The sequence below is a fragment of the Pygocentrus nattereri genome, chromosome 18 (genome assembly GCF_015220715.1).
Source record: "Pygocentrus nattereri isolate fPygNat1 chromosome 18, fPygNat1.pri, whole genome shotgun sequence".
Taxonomy (NCBI): Eukaryota; Metazoa; Chordata; class Actinopteri; order Characiformes; family Serrasalmidae; genus Pygocentrus; species Pygocentrus nattereri.
Window position 1 is genome coordinate 19,478,055 of NC_051228.1, and position 21,531 is coordinate 19,499,585.

Genomic DNA, 21,531 nt, shown 5'->3' on the forward strand with positions numbered 1-21,531 from the left:
TTAACTGTGTTTCCATCTATTAAATTGAACGTGTTCTGAGTTCACAATAGTTTTATGCACAATATGTCACAATATTTAGCTTTTCCAGACATCTAATAAGACATACCAGTAGGGCTGCTTTTCTTACATACTGTCAGAACTATCAGAACACCATGATTTGTATTTACATCCTGTATTACATTTTACATTCTGCCCTGCACTAAATCTGGTACTTAATTAAACAGGACTAATTAAGCTGTCTTTGTAATGAAATGTTCTGGAAGTGCTGACGATAGCCGCAATATAGTTAGAAAAGCATGTTGTGATAGAATTTATCATGATAACAAAAATATTGGCAAGTTTGCAGACTATTTTTATTGATAGGGATGTAAAAATGCATCAGTCAGGATCTTAATTCAAGTGTGTTGAGCTGTCCAGTGACGACGTATTAGTGGTTTGAAAAGATGCAGTTTTGCTTCTTGAAGGAGGTAATGATAGGAGAAGAATTAAGCAAATGGAGTTGGATGCTGTGAAATTGGGCAATGAAATAAACAAACAAACAAACAAACAAATAAAGGATACTGTCAGGATAGTTGCCGATGTAAAAAAAAAAACAGGTATTGTTATTTATGTAATTCATGTAATTGTTGGGAAATTTGAGGTTTGAAAATAGTCTAATTGTTTCTTAGTGGAATTAAATTGTTAAAAGTTAAGAAATGTACACCCCTGTAGCTTTCTAACCTAGTTATGGAAATTGCTGCAGTACAAAGTACAGTAAAGAGCAAAACAGGAGTAAAAGTATTGTTGTATTCTATTTACAGGTAAATTGAAGTAAAAACCTAAAATATACTAAATCAACAATAAAAATATAAGGTGCAGTACAAAAATAAGTAGTACAATCGCATAAATACTATGCAGTTGACATTGCCATGCTGCATGTCCACTCCACTGACTTAACCAAGTGACTTAACACTATAAACGATAACCTACACCAGGTGAAATAAATATTGAACACGTCACCAATTTTCTAAGTAAATATATTTTTAAAGGTGCTATTGACATGAAAATCTCACCAGATGTCAGTAACAACCCATCCAATCCACATATGCAAAGAAATCAAACCATACATGTCCATAAATTAAGTTATTTTCTTTCTCTGAAACCTAGTTTCCTTGGCTGTGTGTTTGGGATCATTGTCTTGCTGAAATGTCCACCCTCGTTTCATCTTCATCATCCTGGTAGATGGCAGCAGATTTTTATCAAGAATGTTTCAGTACATTTGTCCATTCATCCGTCCTTCAATTACGTGAAGCGTGCCAGTGCCGTATGCTGAAAAACAGCCCCACACCATGATGTTCCCACCTCCAAACTTCACTGTTGGTATGGTGTTTTTGGGGTTATATGTAGTGCTTTTTGACCTCCAAACATGGTGTGTATTATGGCATTCATTAAATTTTGGTCTCATCTGACCGAATATATTCTCCCAGTATTTCACAGGCTTGTCTAAATGTTGTTGAGCAAACTTTAAACGTGCTTTTTCTTCAGCAATGGAATCTTGTGTGGTGAGCGCGCATACAGGCCATGGCGGTTCAGAGCATTACTTATTGATTCCAGGTCTTTCTGTAGCTTTCCACAAGTGGTCCTTGGCTCCTGGACAACTCTTCTGATAATTATTTTCACTCCTCTGAAATTATGCAGGGAGCACCTGGTCGTGGTCGGTTTACGGTGAAATGATCTTTTGATTCTTTTCACTTCCGGATTATGGCCCAACAGTGCTCACTGGAACATTCAGTAGTATTCTTCTGTAACTGTAATTGATGTCATCAATATGTTTTGCAACAATAAGGTTGTGAAGGTCTTGAGAGCTCACTGGTTTTACTCATCATGATATGTTTCTTGTGAGGCACCTTGGTAGTGAGACACCTTTTTATAGGCCATCAGTTAAACCAGCTGATATCAATTTGCACATCAATTGTGGCAGGATTGCTTTCTAATTACTGCTAGATTTCAGCTGGTGTCATGACTTTCCATGGCTTTTTGCACCTCTCTTTCTTCATGTATTCAATACTTTTTCCCTGTGTCATTTCTCATTATTACACACAATTTAATTTATGGACATCTATGGTTTGATTTCTTTGCATGTGTGGATTGGCTGGGTTGTCACCAATAGAATTTCATGTCAGTAGCACCTTTAGAAATATATTTACTTAGAAAATTGGTGATGTGTTCAATACTTATTTCACCTGCTGTATGTTAACATGTGCAATGTTCAATATCTATGGACATATAAACAAAGTGGCAGTGCATAGTAATCTGATTAATATGAGAGCTAGTTATAGCTCTCAGACACAGTTTAACTTCCTTTGTTATCTTCATGGTGTTGCATCTGCTGCCTGTTCACACTTAAACCAGCACAGATAAGACACATGACTGAATTCATACAAATTGTCACTGTCCAAAAAGTTTTGTTGAATGGAATAGAAATAGAAAAGTTTAATTTATCAAAGAAGATGCCACCAATTGCCAAGTTTTTACAACCCCAGTTCCAGTGAAGTTGGGATGTTGTGTAAAACAGAATACGATGATTTGCAAATCGTTTTCAACCTATATTCAGTTGAATACACTACAAAGACAAGATATTTAATGTTCAAACAGATAAACTTTGTTTTTTGCAAATATTCACTCGTTTTGAATTTGATGCCTGCAACACATTTCAAAGAAGTTGGGACAGGGGCATGTTTACCACTGTGTTACATCACCTTTCCTTTTCACAACACCCAATAAGCGTTTGGGAACTGAGGACACTAATTGTTGAAACTTTGTAGGTGGAATTCTTTCCCATTCTTGCTTGATGTACAACTTCAGTTGCTCAACAGTCCGGGTTCTCCGTTGTTGTATTTTGTGCTCCATAATGCGCCACACATTTTCAATGGGAGACAGGTCTGGACTGCAGGCAGGCCAGTCTATTACCCGCACTCTTTTACTACGAAGCCACGCTGTTGTAACACATGCAGAATGTGGCTTGGCATTGTCTTGCTGAAATAAGCAGGGACGTTGCTTGGATGGCAGCATATGTTGCTCCAAAACCTGTATGTACCTTTCAGCATTAATGGTGCCTTCAAAGTTGTGCAAGCTACCCATGCCATGGGCACTAACACGCCCCCATACCATCAGAGATGCTGGCTTTTGAACTTTGCGCTGATAACAAACCTCTTTGGCCCAGAGGACACGACGTCCAAGATTTCCAAAAACAGTTTGAAATGTGGACTCGTCAGACCACAGGACACTTTTCCACTTTGCGTCAGTCCATCTCAGATGAGCTTGGGCCCAGAGAAGCTGGCGGCGTTTCTGGGTGTTGTTGATATATGGCTTTAACTTTTTAGTTTTAACAGTTTAACACTTTTAACTTGCACTTGTAGATGGAGCGACGAACTGTGTTCACTGACAGTGGTTTTCTGAAGTGTTCCTGAGCCCATGTGGTTAATATCCGTTACAGAATGATGTCGGTTTTTAATGCAGTGCCGCCTGAGGGATCGAAGGTCGCGGGCATTCAATGTTGGTTTTCTGCCTTGCCGCTTACTTTCAGAGATTTCTCCAGATTCTCTGAAACTTTTGATGATATTATGGACTGTAGATGATGAAATCCCTACATTCCTTGCAATTGCACGTTGAGAAACGTTGTTCTTAAACTGTTGGACTATTTGCTCACGCAGTTATTCACAAAGTGGTGAACCTCGCCCCATCCTTGCTTGTGAATGACTGAGCCTTTCAGGGATGCTCCCTTTATACCCAGTCATGACACTCACCTGTTTCCAATTAACCTGTTCACCTGTGGAATGTTCCAAACAGGTGTTTTTTGAGCATTCCTCAACTTTCCCAGTCCTTTGTTGCCCCTGTCCCAATGTTTTGGAACGTGTTGCAGGCATCAAATTCAAAATGAGTGTATATTTAATATCTTGTCTTTGTAGTGTATTCAATTGAATATAGGTTGAAAAGGATTTGCAAATCATTGTATTCAGTTTTTATTTATGTTTTACACAACATCCCAACTTCATTGGAATTGGGGTTGTACATGAATTACATTTTGAGATGCAGTCATTCAAAGTGGTTTGGTTTGAAATGGTTGATGAGGTGGTGGTGATGGGAACCAGGGGTCACCATGACTACAACACATATATAGACATTTGTCTTCTGATTTTTTTTATAGAATGTTGACAGTGATAAAACACAGGTAACATTGAAAATAAAATTGTCATGGATTATTTTGCTCATTTAGCATGAAAGGATTTAAAAATATGTTTCAGGCTATATTTGCCAAACTATCATGAAACGGTTTCTCAGACATCAAGTACTGTATTTATGTAATAGCTTTCTGTGAGGAGTCTTTTAGAGGTGGACGTCTGGTTCCTGTCACCAAGTGCAACTGCAAGTTTCTCTGGAACGGAGCATTTCACACCAAACCACTCTGACTGACTCTGTTTACATCTTAACCATTTAATTATGGAGATGCATTCAAAGTTAAGAATGTGTGCTTTTTTTAGGAGTAAAAATCATCTTCCGTGTGGGGCTGGTGCTGCTGAAGTGCATGCTGGGATCTCAGGAGAAGCTGAAGGCATGTCAGGGTCAGTACGAGACGATGGAGCTGCTTCGGGCCATAGAGCCGCGCTACATGAAGGAGGGCTTCCTCATTAGAGAGGTAAGACTCGCAGGTTCTTTCTGTTCCTCTCAGTGAAAATGGGACAAGTCCCTGCAGACCACTGTACACTATGTGGAACAATGGAGTTTGTCTCCTCCCACCGGACACTGTCTGTTACTGTAGGAAGAATAAAGCAACCTCTAAATCCTGCATGTTTATATTCTGTAGTATTTGTTTCTTCTTGTATCCTATTCTCATGTCTGCTTATGGAATCATCATAAAACTGCACCTGTATATGAAGTTTACTCAGCAGCAAAAGCATAATTTTACTGCAGTTCACATGACAGAGTAATTTATTAACCTGCTCTTCAGTCATTAAAGCAGGATCTCTGATTATTCACAGAAAGCAGTAGACCTTGACCCCGTGAACTAAACTCTCTCTCTCTCTCTCTCTCTCTCGGTTTCTTTAAAGGTTTTCAATAATATACTAGTAGTATTATGGCAGATAAATATCTAAAATTATTATACTAATTTGATCCACCTTGAAAATGTATAACAAATAATTAGTAGGAAGGTGTAAGTAAACAAATACAAAAATAAGAAATTACAGTATATTATTAATCCTTATGTCTTTTTGTTGTCAGAATACATGTAGTGTTGACTAAAGCATCTAACTCTACATTTTTCTGTCTCGTTTAGCGTATTGGAATCAGAATTGTTTATTACTGCATTTAAATAACCAAAAAACATGACTATGAAAAGTGATCCGAAACTTTTAAATGTTCACGTAAATAGACTAAAATATGGAAATGGATTGATCTAATATAAGTTATGTGTTAAGTTAGGTTTTTTGCCATCCTGCTGTATAATCATCCCACTTTTCTCTCTCTCAAGACTTTTATCTAACTTTATTTTGCAAACCCAGTGTAGATGCTGCTTATCCTCTTATAGCATGAATGTGTTTCTGACTGGAGTGCTCTGTTTCAGGTAGGAATGTATCTCTCTTTCTCTCTCTCTCTCTCTCTCTCTCGCTCTCTCTCGCTCTCTCTCGCTCTCTCTCGCGCTCTCTCTCTCTCTCTCTCGCTCTCTCTCGCGCTCTCTCTCTCTCTCTCTCTCTCGCTCTCTCTCTCGCTCTCTCTCTCGCTCTCTCTCGCGCTCTCTCTCTCTCTCTCTCTCTCTCTCTCTCCTCCAGATTATGGAGCTACCAATCTCTGAGCGGGACATTGAGAAGGAGCACCTCACTCAGCTGCGTTTGTGGAAGGAGTCGAGAGGAGAGTTGCACTGTAAATCTCCTCCCAGAATGCACGGTGCTCGCGCTATCATGGTAGCTGAACCACCCAGCAAGCAGGACCTGCGGCAGAAACCCACCATCGCTGTGGACGTCCTCCCAAACTCCAAAAACACTGAGGAAGAGAGGGACAAGAAAAAGAAAAAAGGCAAGGAAAACACTACCTCTCGACCTGAGACAGCCAATCAGCATTCGTCATTACAGGACAACCTTTTACCCGGCCAACCACAGCCCCTGCTGAAGGACACGCCCCTCCAGGGGTCCAATCAAAGTCTAAGTAGTGCGGAACATGACACATACCTATAGAGAGGCAAAACATTAAGACAGAAAGAGAGAGGCTGAATCCCAAAAGAACCCTAGTGGATAAATAATGCACTACTTAGGTCGTAAAGTATTGTTTTCAAGTAGGACTGCATGATACAGACAAAATCCTGTTATTGTTATTATATTGGTGTACATATAAAGGGGAATTCCACATATTTTTCAAATTCAGTGGTTGAGAAAAGTGGTTTGATGTGAAATGGTTAATTGTAGAGAAATTTAGCGACACTTGGCGATTTCTTTACATAGTGGTGATCGGAAATAGGACTCTGACCACCAGTGAACCCACATGTGTCTTCTGAGGTTTTTTTATGTAATGTAGATGGTAAAATAGTGGAATATCTGAAAAATAAGCTTTCTTTGGGACCTAACTTTCCTCATTACACCTTGCATGGCATAATCCTCCAGCATAAACAGATTAAAAAATATTTTTAAACTATCATAATACTATGTGTCAGACATCAGACCATAGCCATGTAATAACTCTCTGTGAGGGAGCTTTAGAGGTGGAGGTCTGGTTCCCATCACCACCACTGTGAACCATGCTGACTCAGTATGTTTCTCTAGGACAGGGCATTTCACGTCACACCACTCTGAGTTTGTTTGCATTTTGACAGTTTAATCAAGCAGACATTTTGAAGAATTGAAGGCAATCCTGTTTAAAGACTCCGATATCAACCTGGACTGTTTTGACCAAAAAAATACTTTCGTTAGGTTGTGTAAATGATTCATAAAAACGCCCACAGACACAGTAATTACTCACAAATCAATTTGCTTTCATAATAAAATCTCATCTTGTAAAACATTTACTTTATACAAGGAAAAAGCATTAATTGAAATGGCCTGTAATTTTCATTCATTATGAAATAGTAGCACAGATTAAAGGGCAGTTGGTGTTTGCAAATGGCTCAAAATAAATAAAGAGAAAACACACTATGATTTTATTAAATTAGATACGTAAAAGTCCTAAAGAGCTTGAATTCAAGAATAGTTTGGTTTATATACACAGTAATTATACATATTCTGGGTTATATACTATGAGTTGGAAGTACAGATGTGAGATGGGAATTGGGTGATTGTCAATACCCAATTTTTTTCACATACTGATAACATTGATGTTGATACATAAACATTTACAAAATGTAGAAATTGAAGTTATCAATTTAATAATTCAGAAATTTGAAATATTGGCCAAATCCATGTCTGCCTTTTTAAAGTATCTGCTGAGATATGTTGGTATTTCTCCACAATATATACAAAATACTAGTATAATGAATATAGTATTACATATTGTGCTTTTGATACAAATTACAATATAAGGACAAATACTGATAAGTCATTAATATGGTGAAGATGCATCATTTTTACTAAAATAATTAACTTTTGTTGGATTACATAAAACCCATGATTGGTCACCGTGGCCTCACTAACTCACCTGAATCAGTAAAAACACTCTTAATTGGTTAGAGGAGCTGTTTCAGTATCAGTAATGCAAAAGCCAATATCTCAATAACGAATAACTAACTACACACTATGCAGCCCTAGTTTTTTACACAAAGGTAGTGCAATATGTCCAGTAAGATGCCATTTGGGATTCAGTCAAAGAGAGAGAGAAAGAAGGTGGATGAGAGAATCCGGTGGCGCCATAAATGGGACACAGCCTCTGCATAAACAGCGGCACATCAGATGCCTCAAAGCATCACCCTGACCTGTGAATGTTTACTAATTGACATTTCTGTGCTCTGTCCACAAATGCACCCTTTTGTAGCAAAATTGACATTGAAGGGGAATTTATCTAAATTTCTGCCCAATTCAGTTCTTGAGTAAACAATGTCAGCTATAAGTTTACTGCACAGTGAATGAATTTTTAAAAATGGGCCAGAATCATCTTAAAACTATTGTGAAACAAAGTTTCAGACATCAAGCTTTCCATTTATAACCGGTAAGTTTCTCTGGAACAGAGCATTTTACATGAGACCACTCTGAGTGACTCTGTTTACATCTTAACCATACAGAATTTTGAATATTTGTTGTAATTCCCCTTTAATAACAGACTCTAAATGTAGGCATTGTGGTATAAATTGAGTTCTGTACCACATTAGATTGAATGAGCTTTTAACCAGCATTCTGTAAAGCTTTTCTAACCTAGTAACAGTTGCTATGAAAGGGCATATTTGTAGGTGGAGCCTGGATAGTCAATCATGACTGAAGTGCAGCACAGCTGCCCACTCTCAGGTGTCTTCATCCAATCTGACTGGACTGCAGTTCCCGGAATGCAATGGGAGCAATCAAATGGGAACAGTGGAGTTTGCAGTTTTTGTTTATTTTCCACTATGAGTTCTTTCACGTCCTCTTACTTAATGAAGGAATGTATATACGTACATATGTTCTTTTTTTCCATATAAACTGAGGATGACCAAGTGCAGTGGCAGTTATCTTTCTGAAGGAGCAGGTCTAAGCTTAAAGCATCTCAGATCAAGGTCATGACTGAAACATCACTGTGTGATAGTGAGATCAAAAGGCAGAATTTTTACTGCATTTTAGCAGGTTGTTTTCTGTAGAAAGACGCTAATATCTGATATGGATGCTGTTTCCGTTCAGCTTCTTCTGTTTGCAGTAATTGTAGCGTTCCTGTTTTACATCATTTCCAGTCTCAGGAGTCAATCGCAAGCGCTTCGTTGGCTGCTGAAATCAAGTGTGTTGCTTCTGGAGAGTTTTTTAGCTTTTAATCCACAGTTTCCCAGAAAATTACATGTTCATCATTACATGTTCGAATGGATTACTTACTGGTGAAGATTGAATTGTTGCACTTTTAAATTTACCTCTTGCATTTAAAAGCTTCCTATTTTTACATCAAATTAAGATGAATTGGTAGGTATACAGAAATGCTAGTATAGCATTTTTACTTGTCCAAATGGAATTTCTGATATTAAGAAAGTGTGCTTTAAAAGCTAAAACACTTTGTAGGCTAGAAAATATATGGCTAATTTTGCTGCATGCAATTTGTGGTTTTGGCCACTAGAGGCTGCACTTGGGCTGTTTTTTTTGTTCTTTTAGCACGAGAGAGCCAAAATTTCTGTGAAGTGTGAAGTCATATAATGTCTCTGTCCAAAAAAGCCAAAAAGCCAATCTCCTCCACATTTTCCATTTTTATTTTTGCATAATTGGACATAGCAGCTGATTTTTACAAAAGATGCTCCAAAATTGATCTGAATGACATCTCTTTTCATTAACTTTCTCTTTTAAAGTTACCACACACTTTCTTTCTTTTTTGGACAGCGATGATATAGCAAGATGCTTCATAATTACATAGAAAGTGCAGTTGTATAGTTTCCATATCTCACAGGGGCCAGTGTTTTCTACCCAAAGACCAAAGACAGCTTTTCTTTTGTGTTCTGGTATTACAAAACAGTTTATTGCCTAATACAGACAGTTTGATTAGGAATAACACTACAGCAGTTATTGTAAGAATTGTAAGAGGCACAGATGAGACTGAACACACACAGACTTTACGGCTGCAGCGTAGTTGTGCCAAAAACTTGGGAGACAAAAACAGAATAATTCAACTACATTTATTTTCCACAGTGTCCTGACTTTCAGATTATTACGATGATGGAGGCTTTTTAGGCCAAACTGCAGCATAAACATCAGCCCAGTTCAGTCCTATTGTATGTGCAGTATGAATGTTGACAATAAGACTTGATCCTCATCAATCCAACACACATGGGATGAGTGCGTGAAAATATGTGGGACCTTTTTTGTTATGACAAGGAATAGTTCATTTTGAGACCAAGTCCATCAGCTTCATAATATGATGTAGCTGTGATGAGTCATAAACAAGTGGGAGAAAGTTTTCACACAATAAAAGTTCTGTTCTTCAACCTAATGTTTATTTAACACTTCTGTAGCATACAAATAATTTCTACAGTCAATTCTGTGTGATTTGTGAAACACACCTACAGTTCTGTGCAGATTCAGAGACCATCATTTATTTATTTTTCACTTAAAAACAGCATAAATATTTCGTTATTACTAACTTACTAATTAAATTACTATTTAAGTTATTCACTCATTTATTGTCAGTGTCCATGTTCAGTGAGTCACTCTGTACCTTTATTCCAGCTTCCATTCTTTTCAGGAGACTCACTTTCAGCTTCTCACAGAATCTGCAGACACACGTCCACAGTTCAGTCTTAGAAGTTGGTTGATCATTTTCTGAAGTGATCAAACACGTTCAGGTATGCTGAGGTCTGGACTCTGGGGTGGTCAGTCCATTGTTCAGCTTCTTTGTTTGATGTGTCTCCTTTTCTCAGTGAGGCTGCTTGACAGCTACACATCCTGTCAGACTCATAGTGCTGAGTTGTCTTCTCACAGTGGAAGGATGGACAGAAACACCTGTGGATGTTTTCAGATCTGAAGCAGCTTGATTTTCTCCTGTTTTTTTCTAAAGTTTTAAGTGCTGTTTATCTGATGGGGACAGTTTTGGTGTCTACCAGGTCTTGCAGATGGTGTTAGGAGCCCCATTTTCTCTATAGCTTTTAATGAGTTTTTCACCTTTACTTTCTCCTTTTTACACAGGTGGATTATTTCCTCAGAAATATTATGATTGGATATTAAATAAGTGAAAGGCTGGTCTCAGACTTTTGCACAGAACTGTATAATAGAAGTTAGTAGATTGTAGCCCATCAACTTCTATTGTAAGTGCATTTCTCTTACTGTGTGCCTGAATGCACGTCAAAATTATATATCTGTGGTATAGACTGCGCTGTCTGTTGTTGTATATGGACGTTATGTTGAAGAATGCTGGAATATTCCTTTAATGAGCTCTCAGAAATTGAGAAGCTAATCCAGACCTGTGCTGATCTCGAGTAGCAAGTGCAGTACATGTGTTTCTCTGTTGTACTAATTCTTTTTTGTCTTGTGTTTGTTTTGCATTCTAATGTGAAATGAGTCTTAAGCTACTTTTTATTTGTTATGCAGTATAAATATGTTCTGTTTGGCTGAATTGATCTGTTGCGTTACAGAGATGTCGTTTGCACTTTGCTTTCATAATTAGTCTTAATTTGCTGATGCTGAAGGCTTTCTGCATGTAAGGCAACATGGGGGGGGTCTTTTCCTCTCTGTGGTAAAGAAAGAAAAATATTTCTTTATATAAATGTATTTTACTTACTGTAAATAGGATGGCTAAGGCCATATTTAGACATTATTGATTTATATATATATGTTGATAAAGCACTTTTGCCCCCTTTCTTTGGATCCTTCTTTTAATTTGATGCTTATAGAAGGTACTTGTCTTTTTTTTCATCATCAGAAAATTCACCATCAGACATGCATCACTTTATGTGTATTCAGTTTAAAACTGCACATATTACATGCTTTAAAGGAGCGGTTGAATGGTTCTTGGCTTTGATGTTCAGCTCTAGGCAACACCTTTCATTGTTCTTATGAACCGGACTGTCTCAAAGTTATTGAATGAAATGATTATAAATACGCTGCATAATGTCTGAGACATTATGATACAACCCAATTTCCAAAAATCATTTAAACCCTATATTTCAATGAAAATTATAATTACAGGGAGAAATCTCTGTCTGCAAGGGACAAGGCTGAAAACCAATATTGGCTCGGCGTGAGCTTCAGGCCCTCTGACTGCACAGCATTGTTGGCTTCAAATTTAAAATGGGCACATATTTAATGAATCAATAAAGTTTCATTTGCTCTCTTTGTAATATTTTCAGTTAAAATAGGGTTGATGATTTGTACATCATTTCATTCTGTTTCTATTCACATTTTGCACAGCATCCCAGCTTTTTTGTAACCAAAGTTGTAGTTTTAGATTTTTAACACATAATTTTGAAATCCATACATGGTGGAGGGATACATGTAGGGCAATGTGAGGCAAGATAGTCTGCACAGAAAACTAATATTTTTCAGATTTACCCCAAGTTTAAACTCTAACATCATATGTAAAAACAAGAACTTTTTACACCAACAACTGAAATAATGATTTTGATCTTCTTTAGTAAGATTTAAGATCTAAGATTTAGATGTTCTTTAGTAAGCAGTTCTTCTCTGGATCATGCAAAAAAAAACTTTTTTTGTGATAGAAAACCAGGGGTCGCCATGACTACAGCACAAATATAAACATTTTATATACTGTCCAAAACCCCCAGTGTACCTACACGTGTCTTCTGAGTTTTATGTGGAAGAAATCTGAAAAAAACAACAAGTTTTCTGGGGACTATTTTGCCTCATAATGACCTGCATGTATCCCTCCACCATGACTGTTAAGCAGTTACGAAGAAATAGTTTTATATAACACTACAGAATGTGAAGAGTTTTATTTTAGGATGATCTCTGTGTCAAAGCATTTTTGTCACTTTAGCGGGAAACTGAGCAATTCTGGGAATATTCTGCTCTTGCCCTGGAGTCCAGAACATCTCTGCAGGATTTTATTTGTTACTTGGCTGTCAGTCTATCCACTAAATAAGATTCCTGTTTATGACAATATATGACAAACAATGTTTCAGAGGAAAAAAGGAAACGGTGAATATGCTGTTGTTTTTTCAGGATTAAATTTGCTACGGTTGGACTTTTCTTTGTCTTTATTAATTAGGCTCTAAGCTGCTAATGCCAGAGTCAGTTGAAATCTGCCGGACTGTCATTACAGAGTCAGGCGGGGTGCGGAGGAAAGAAAGGGAGGAGATGGAAAGAGATAAAGGCAGAACGTGAGGTGAAAGGGGTTTCTGTGTCCATTTGCCACCCCAACTCCCAGCCAGCTCGGGACACCTGTTCCCACAGCCCCACCTCCCCCTTAACTCCCTGCACAGATTTGCATGTGAACGATGTTGGCACACTTTTCTCTGCTCTATCTCTCCTCTTTCTGTCTTCTGAACGTTTCCCAGAAGCCCTCCCCACCCCACAGCGGATGTTAGACCCCCACCATCCAGCCGAACACTGCAAACGTTATTGCTAGTCCAGCAGCCAAACTAAAAGACTAAACACATGCAAAATAAATATCACTTGACATGAACAACTCTCTCTAAACAAGTATGAAATTTGCTCCCTCACTGGCCACTTTACTGGAAACACCTACCTTATTTCCACCAACTGGGCATTTTATTAGAAACACCTGCCTTGTGCTCACCTGCCACTTTATTAGAAGCATCTACCTTGTAATTCCACTTAGTGGCCACTTTATTGGAAACACCTACCGTGTGCTTCCACTAACTGACAACTTTAATAAATATAATAATGAAGTGGCAGTACTTGAAGTCACTGTGTTACGTTTCAGTTTGTTCCTTTTCTGTTCCATCAGCTGAACCTTAATAAGTTATATTTATCAGATGTCTCAGAGGAAGTTGTTTTATATAGTGTTATAACTTCCATGATTGTCATTATTTCCCTCTTACAGGTCTCTGTACCACAGCTGCTATCCTGCTAAATCAGGATACTCTCAGGAGTTGAGTCATTTGTTTTTCTGCAGTAGGAACCTGTTCTGCTGATTCAGTGTTGGCTCGCGTTCATCAAGAACAGGAGATAGAGTTTGCTTAAAGTGGTAGAATTTACAAAGCACTATTGGCTCTAAAAACAACTTGCAATGTGTAAGAGAGGCCGCTTAAATCAATTTATTTCTAAAACATTTAGATATAAACTAATGTAATTTCACACAATCTTTGAATTGTTCTCCGTTTGTAGTCAAATCCAGTCTTTTAATCCCCCAAAATTTTTTGTTGTATTTTTCCCACATCTCGCCCCCCTAGTCCCTGCCATGGTTAACAAACTAACCAAAGAAGCTCCATCATTGATGGACCATCGATGCCTCAGTTTTGATTTGTGAAAGGGAGGAGGGAACGGACGGGCTGTGGACGGATTGTGCAACAGAACAAACAGTTTTGCTTTTATTAGACAGGTGTAGTGCAGAAAGACAGGATCATAGAGTGAGTCCAAATAAGAAACTACTCTAAACAAGGCCAAAAAGCTGCAGCCCATGGCTCCCAATAATTGTAAACATTTTTAACAGAAAATAAGCCCAAAGCCACTTTTAATAACCGGAATTGGCAACTGTGTTGTTAAGTAATCTCTGTTAGACTCGCTTATGTGGTTACTGACACTATGAGTTAAAGCTGCACTGTGTAAGATTTGGGGATTTGGAGACCTCTCTGGTGGAATTATGTAACTGCATACAATGCATTGCATGAGTTGTGCTTCAGACCGCTTACCTAAGTGAAGAGTCTGATGATTGAAAGATAATTAAAAGAAATCTTAGTCAAAATTTGGTGAAGGTTGCGTCTTCTAAAGATGAGTGAATTATCTACTATTGTCATTATAGCTACACCAGTATGATGTTGATTTCAAGATAGTTTGAGGCCTGAACATTGAGTCTGACCTTCTTTTTGAGTGTGTGTGAGTGTGTTTTATATTAAGCATAAAGATGTACAATGTGGTGTGAAAAACTCCTGACCCAACACCTCTGACTAATAATAAATTATTATTTCAGGCTTTACAGGGCGACTCACAGCAACACACGCTCACCATATAACAGTGTGTTTTCATTCCCCTCACTCAGTAATGACACTTCTTTCAACAAACACAGTATATGCCTCATAGCTTCTGTGCAAAACTGTGTAAATTAGATTTTTTGCTTTAACCTCATGAAAGGAACATGAGCTGGGGAAGGAAAACACCAAAGTGTGCAGGACAGGGAGGCTGTAGGGGGGCAGCCCCCAACAAAGCTGCCTGGCATAATTAAGCCTGAATGAATCAGAAGCAGTGAACAGGCACTGAATGGTGAAAACAGGAAGCAGCGAGCACACTGAAGATGATTAGGATATGTCTTGTAAAACGAAGCTGAATAGGACAGGAAGTGAGTGGTAATGAGCCAGAGTGGGAGGAAAAGAGAGATGGACAAAAGAGGGAAGAGTGGACAGAAACTGTGTGTGGTACCTGCAACAGGACTGAGGGTATGTGGGTAATAAATAACCACCCTGCTTCCTCACCAACGGTTTGAAGAGCTCTCCCTGTGGAGGCCATCAAAGCTGAAGCTCAGCTCCAACGCTACAGTGGCGCAGCTGTTCGGCACACTACGCCACATGACAGGAGTGTGCGGTGACTGTACAGTGCTGGTCCATGTGTTCAACAGTACAGGCACTGGAAGTTCACATGTGGTGCTATGACCCACATGTAGGAGCACACGATGCTGGGCCTGCACTGTTTTATGCCTAAGGCCAGATTTGTACACATGGGGACAAACTAATCTTGAAGAAACAGCTGGGCAAAATCAAATATAGACCAGTTTCACCCTAAATGTTACTCATCAGATTTGTTGCTGTGCTCTCATTGTTGGGTTTTCACTCACACTAAAAAGGTTGTTTCAGATTCTGCCACATTTTGTGTGTTATTACAGCAGCAGTGTGTACAGGGATCTGCAGCTAATTTAGGTTAAACCACCCAGCGCAATTGGCAAAAAAGCCCCACAAATTAAAAACATGAGTGTTGATCTCATGAGCTCACAAACTAAGCAAATCAACCAGCCTCTGTTAGGGGTGTCACAATACTTATGTAATAAACAATTTTTCTCTGCTATGAAATGCATGATAGCAGGAATGGTTTCTGTAGTTCTACTTAGCACAGTTCATTTTTGTTGCGTAGCTCTGGAAAGTGGAAATAACAGCCTACCTTGGTTGGCTGATGAGCTGAACTGAAATGGCGAGCAGAGCGAGCAAGCCTGACCTAGAACAAGCAAAATCATCATTGCATTCATCTCTTCTTTGGGAACATTTTGGCATTCCTTTCGATGGAAGGATCACAGAGTGGCAAAGAGTGGTATACTGGACAGAGCAGCCTGGTCTCGAGATGAATTAGTGTTTGACTAAATTACCTTTTCCGAAATCCATACAATGTATCTGAAAATATCTGGGCTGGTCTTTTTTGTCGTATATATGCTAAGTTTGTGAGACCTTCTTGGAAGAGTGTCAGTATCAAATACCCATGCTAATATCTCAGCTATGCTAGCATATTTCTGAAAACATCGCCCAAATGTCTCAGGAATGAGAAGAAAGCACAAGCCTTGTGGAGAAAAAACAGCAGCACCTAATTCTCCCCACTAGATTCAAAAGGCCACCAAGTCTCAATTCTGGAAAAAAAAAAACCTTACTCCACTGGCATGTGTACAGCTTCTGCTTTGCACCGCTACTCGGTTGTAGAGTCCTGGGTTTTACAGTTTGCTCACTCGTTTCATCTACTCTTCAAGTACAAGCACAACTGATTTGAAACAGACTTGTGAAGCTGAGTTCATTTAATTTTAAATGCAGCATCATAGCCTACATTTTTGTGTACTTTGAATTTTATGCGCCATAATAACATATTTGCCAAACATGTGCAACATGGATCACAGATCTTGATCTTTTGTTGTTCTAAGAAAATGACTTGTGCATAGTAGACTTTTTGGGGATTATCAAAAAATAAATAATAAAAATATAGTATATATAAAAATATAGTATAATATGGCAAAGTGACATGTATGATATATATTATATGTGATCACATATTGAGAAATACATTGTACCTTGTTACACCCCTAGCATCTATATTGGCTATGCTAGAGGTGTATCACATTGAGATATAAGGTTGGATAACAGCGTGCGTAAAAGTTGTGAAGGCAGGCTGTAATCTCAGGGGTGGGGCCTCACGTTTCTTATCAAATTGTACAGGTTTTCTTTCAGCCACCCTTCCTATTTCTCTTATGATTTGGCCAACAGGCATGTCTAACAGAGATCTGCGTTAGCTATCATTGTGCTGAATGATTGGAAAGAGGGAGGAAACCCTGTAATCAAATCTATTAGAGATACTGAACACCAGTTTTTGAGTAATGATGTGAACATTTAGGCATAAAGTTAACACAACACTAATCAATGTGGCATAAGCTTCCATTATTTGTTAACTACATTAGCATCGTAGCTCCAGTGTAAAACTAAAAAAGGAAACTAAACATTTCTCGGGTGAACTAAGGAGGTAAAAACTGTGTAAACTGCATTTTTGGCCAAGCTTGGGAACTGGAGTTGTTAGAGCAGCAAAACAGGGCTGGAAGCATTGCTCTACTGAACCACAGTGTGGATGCAGCTGTACAGTAGGCTAGCTCTTTGAAACAGGAGCTGTGTGACTGTAAAAAAATCTGTGACAAGTGACCTTCAGCCCACGCCTCCACCCTGTCCAGACACAAGGTGACCACAGACCCTGAAAACAACCGTGAGAGCTATGGAGAAGTGTTGTATTTCAGGTATTACAAACCGCGAGGCCTCTAACACCCACCGCTGTAGAGTTACTTACCCCACTTGGTTAGGATGTGTTGTTTTGAACTGTGAGTAGTTGGGGATGATCAGACGGTTTGGGGTGTCTGGGGGATTAAAACTCTAATGAGCTTTAGAATCTCTCAAAACCTCCCTGATGGAGACACTAATAAGCCCCTCCCTGTGGTTCTTTAACCCCTTAAAATGCAGGTTTATCATTAGGGAGTACTCAATTGTTTTTCAACCTAATGTCTGTCTGCTGTATCAGACAGTTGATTACAATGGACAGTAGTTTTAATGCGTCACCATGTACTTATAGAAAAGACTGTAAACCTTTTTATGATAGAAGCCAATGGGCAGATGCGAAGCATACGTTTTCACAGAAAACTAACACACTGTTCAGTAAAGTTGTAAATGTTATAATCTGTATGTTTCAGGGCTTTAAGCCTTCCGTTTCTTATTGCTATAAAGTAAAAGTCCTTTGGTGTCCATGAAAATGTTCTCAGAATACAGTAAGAAATGGTCAAGAAAACAAAATGAGATATTAGTGGTTGTTAGTTTCACCATAGCAATGACATTCTTTCTTAACAGGCCCCATCAACTTGTAGCCAGGCCTCCCCTAAAATTCTTTTCATTTCTGTTTCTTCCTGAGTCACTCACTGACTGACTGGCTGACTGATGGTCATTGTTAAAATGCACGTTTACAAGCATCACCTGAAACAAGCAGCTGGTGGTACTATAAACTATTAAATCTCACCCTCACGGCACAGCACCTGTAGACGCTTGCGTAAATGATCACTTTGGAAAGAGCTAACAAGGTAGCATCAGCTAGCTCAAAAGCTGTGCTAATGTATTAGCATTTATGCTAGCTGAGAACAAGATTTTTTTGTCTTATTTTTACACTCTTAAAAAAAACTGGCATGTTTCAGATTCTATACATGATACTGAGTAAGTGACACTTGTGTGAGGCAATGTGTTTTTTTCTGTTTAGGGACAAATGCAGCTTATTATATGTAGAGAATCTAACGAAATGGAAAATATATAGATTTTTGTTTTGTATTTCTCACAAATTATATAGTTTGAAGTAAACACTTGAAAAGGAATATAATTAATACATTATAAATGTATTATTGTTACTCAAAAATAGTTTAATTATTTGTTATAACCACTTATAGATCCAAATATCTCACAGCCTCGTAATGTCTTTTACACAGTGATAGGAAACACATGAGCTAAGAGAAAGCTCAGCATCTATGCACTGGTATTTTGAGAATTTATAGGGGAACATTCATTTTTAAGAAATTCTACAGAATTGAATGGTTAAGATGTAAACAGAGTCATTCAGAGTGGTTTGGTGTGAAATGCTCTGCTCTAGAGAGACTGACCAAGTCAGAATTGTTCACAGTGGTGGGGACAGGAACCAGACATCCACCTCTAGAAGCTCCCTCACAGAAAGTTGTTACATGAAATGATTCCGAATGCACTGCCTGATGTCTGACACATTGTTCTATGATAGTTTTTTGATAAAAAATTTGGTTTGGTTGGCAGAAGAGTTCATACAGAGTGTTGTGAGGCAAAATAGTCCCTGAGGAACTTACTTTTTCAGATTTATCTCTGCTTTACCACGAACCTTACATTTATAAAGCTCAGAAGACTCAAGTAGGTTCACTGGTGTTTTGGATGGTAAATAAAAGTCTATATTTTTAATAAAAGTCTTATATTTTGTCTATATTTGCATTGTAGTCATGGTGACCCCTGGTTCCCATTACAACCACTGGTAAGAAATGTGTGTCTATATGTTTGTCTAGAATGAACCACTTCACATTAAACCACTCTGAATGACTCTGTAAACAATCTGTGGAATTCCCTTTCAATATTTTGAATCATTTGTCAATAATATTCTGGACCTCAAATATTTTGATGATCTGGGCTTCTTTGAAAAAGGTTTGGGCACCCCTGCATTAAGCCTTTCTGTGGTACTATGAATCATCGACCAAGTGAGTTCTGCAGTTATGAGAATGCAGAATGGAGATGTGGGTCGGCATGCCCACGGGTCCTTGGAGTTAAGAGGCTGTGGTATGCATCCTTCTCCTTCTATCTCTCTTCCATCCCCCCACCCTCCATCCCCAAAAAAGTCAAGTTTCTCACAATTCCTCTTCCAACTGTCTCATCACAAGCCTTCTGAGAAACATCATCTTAATTTTATTCCTGTAGCGACATTGTGCACAATTTCCGGTTGGGGCTTACAAAAGTAAATCTACTTTAAGGCCAGACATTTTCCATAATGAGTCATTAACATCACTGATATTAAACAACTAAAGTGGTATGACTGCATAACGTAATATTAGTTATGATTTAATGACCTTTACTGCAGTTAATCCCTGAGAGGGCTCTCATTAAAGTGAGTAATCTTCAGGCAGTGCAGTCGATAGTGCTCAGACAAGCCTGTTCTATACAGTTTTTTCATGGAAAGAGTCTGTTACCGCATGACTAAACCACAGTGATGGAAGAAGACTCCTTTCGTAATGACACTTCTTAATAACGTCAGTGGTGGAGGAGTGAGGGGAGGGAGGGAGATAGCAGCATTTTTCTCTCAGAGAAATGTTTTCCTGTGTGACAGGCCTGTTTTATCTGAGAATGAGCTGAGCTCAGTGAAGACAGGTCGTTAGTGAAGATGGGCATGTGTGTGTTTAAAGGAGGAGTCCAGAGGTTTTTGACCTGTTTCATTGCATGGTAGTGATTTCTGCATGTTTCCCCAAACTTAGAAAAGAACAGAAAACTCAGTATTTACATGCACTCTGTACTCCAATCATAATCTAATTTAAGCGGTCGTGTGAACAACACACTCTGATTTCTTATATTGGAGTAAGGTCTAGAAATCCGATTAAGAAAACCGATAAAGGGAGCTGGATTTTTGCTCAGTAATCAGATTTCTCAGTGCATGTAAACTCTTAGTCTGATTTCTTTCTGATTTCTCAGTTTATAAGCAGGCATTGGCGCATTTTTGAAAGATGCTAAAACTGACTATATACAGTCAGGCCCAGAAATATTTGGACAGTGACACAAGTTTTGGCATTTTAGCTGTTTACCAAAACAGATTCAAGATACAGTTATATATTTAATATGCGCTTAAAGTGCAGATTCTCAGCTTTAATTTGGGGGTATTCACATCCTAATTGGAGGAAGGGTTTCTGAATTACAGCTCTTTAATATGTAGCTGCCTCTTTTTCAAGGGACCAAAGGTAATTGGACAATTATCTCAAAAGCTATTTCATGGACTGCACAGGCTATTCCCTCATTAATCCATCATCAATTAAGCATGTAAAAGGTCTGGAGTTGATTCCAGGTGTGGCATTTGTATTTGGAAGCTGTTGCTGTGAACCCACAACATGTGGTCAAAGGACCTCTCAGTGGAAGTGAAACAGACCATCATTAGGTTGAAAAAAAGAAGCAATCCATCAGAGAGATAGCAGAAATGTTAGCAGTGGCCAAATTAACAATTTGGTACATTCTGGGGAAAAAGAGAACTCGAGAACTCAAAAAGGCCGGGATGTCCACAGAAGACAACAATGGTAAATCCTTTCCATGGTGAAGAAAAACCCCTTCACAACAGCCACCCAAGTGAAGAACACTCTCTAGGAAGTAGGTGTATCAGTATCTAAGTCTACCATAAAGAGAAGACTTCATGAGAACAAATGAGCAAATACAGAGGGTTCACCACAAGGTGCAAACCATTAATCAAAAATAGAAAGGCCAGATTAGACATTTGCCAAAAACAATCTAAAGAAGCCAGCACAGTTCTGGAACAGCAATCTTTGGACAGATGAAACTAAGATCAACCGGTACCAGAATGAAGGGAAGAAGAAAGTATGGATAAGGCTTGAAACGGCTCATGATCCAAAGCACACCACATCCTCTGTAAAACATGCTGGTGGCAGTGTGATGGCATGGGCATGCAGGGCTTCCAATGGCACTGGGTCACTAGTGTTTATTGATGATGTGATAGAAGACAGAAGCAG

General features: G+C 38.6%; 1 protein-coding gene across 1 annotated transcript in view; it reads left to right on the forward strand.

Moving 5' to 3' along the window:
- tbc1d10ab (TBC1 domain family, member 10Ab) overlaps nucleotides 1-10,437 on the forward strand; it is a 25,235-nt gene extending 14,798 nt beyond the window's left edge. The window contains exons 8-9 of the mRNA XM_017711245.2: nucleotides 4,521-4,675; nucleotides 5,808-10,437. Of these exons, the coding sequence (XP_017566734.1) occupies nucleotides 4,521-4,675; nucleotides 5,808-6,209 (557 nt within the window). The 3' untranslated portion in view covers nucleotides 6,210-10,437. The remainder of the gene's footprint in view (nucleotides 1-4,520; nucleotides 4,676-5,807) is intronic.
- Nucleotides 10,438-21,531: the final 11,094 nt, after the last annotated feature.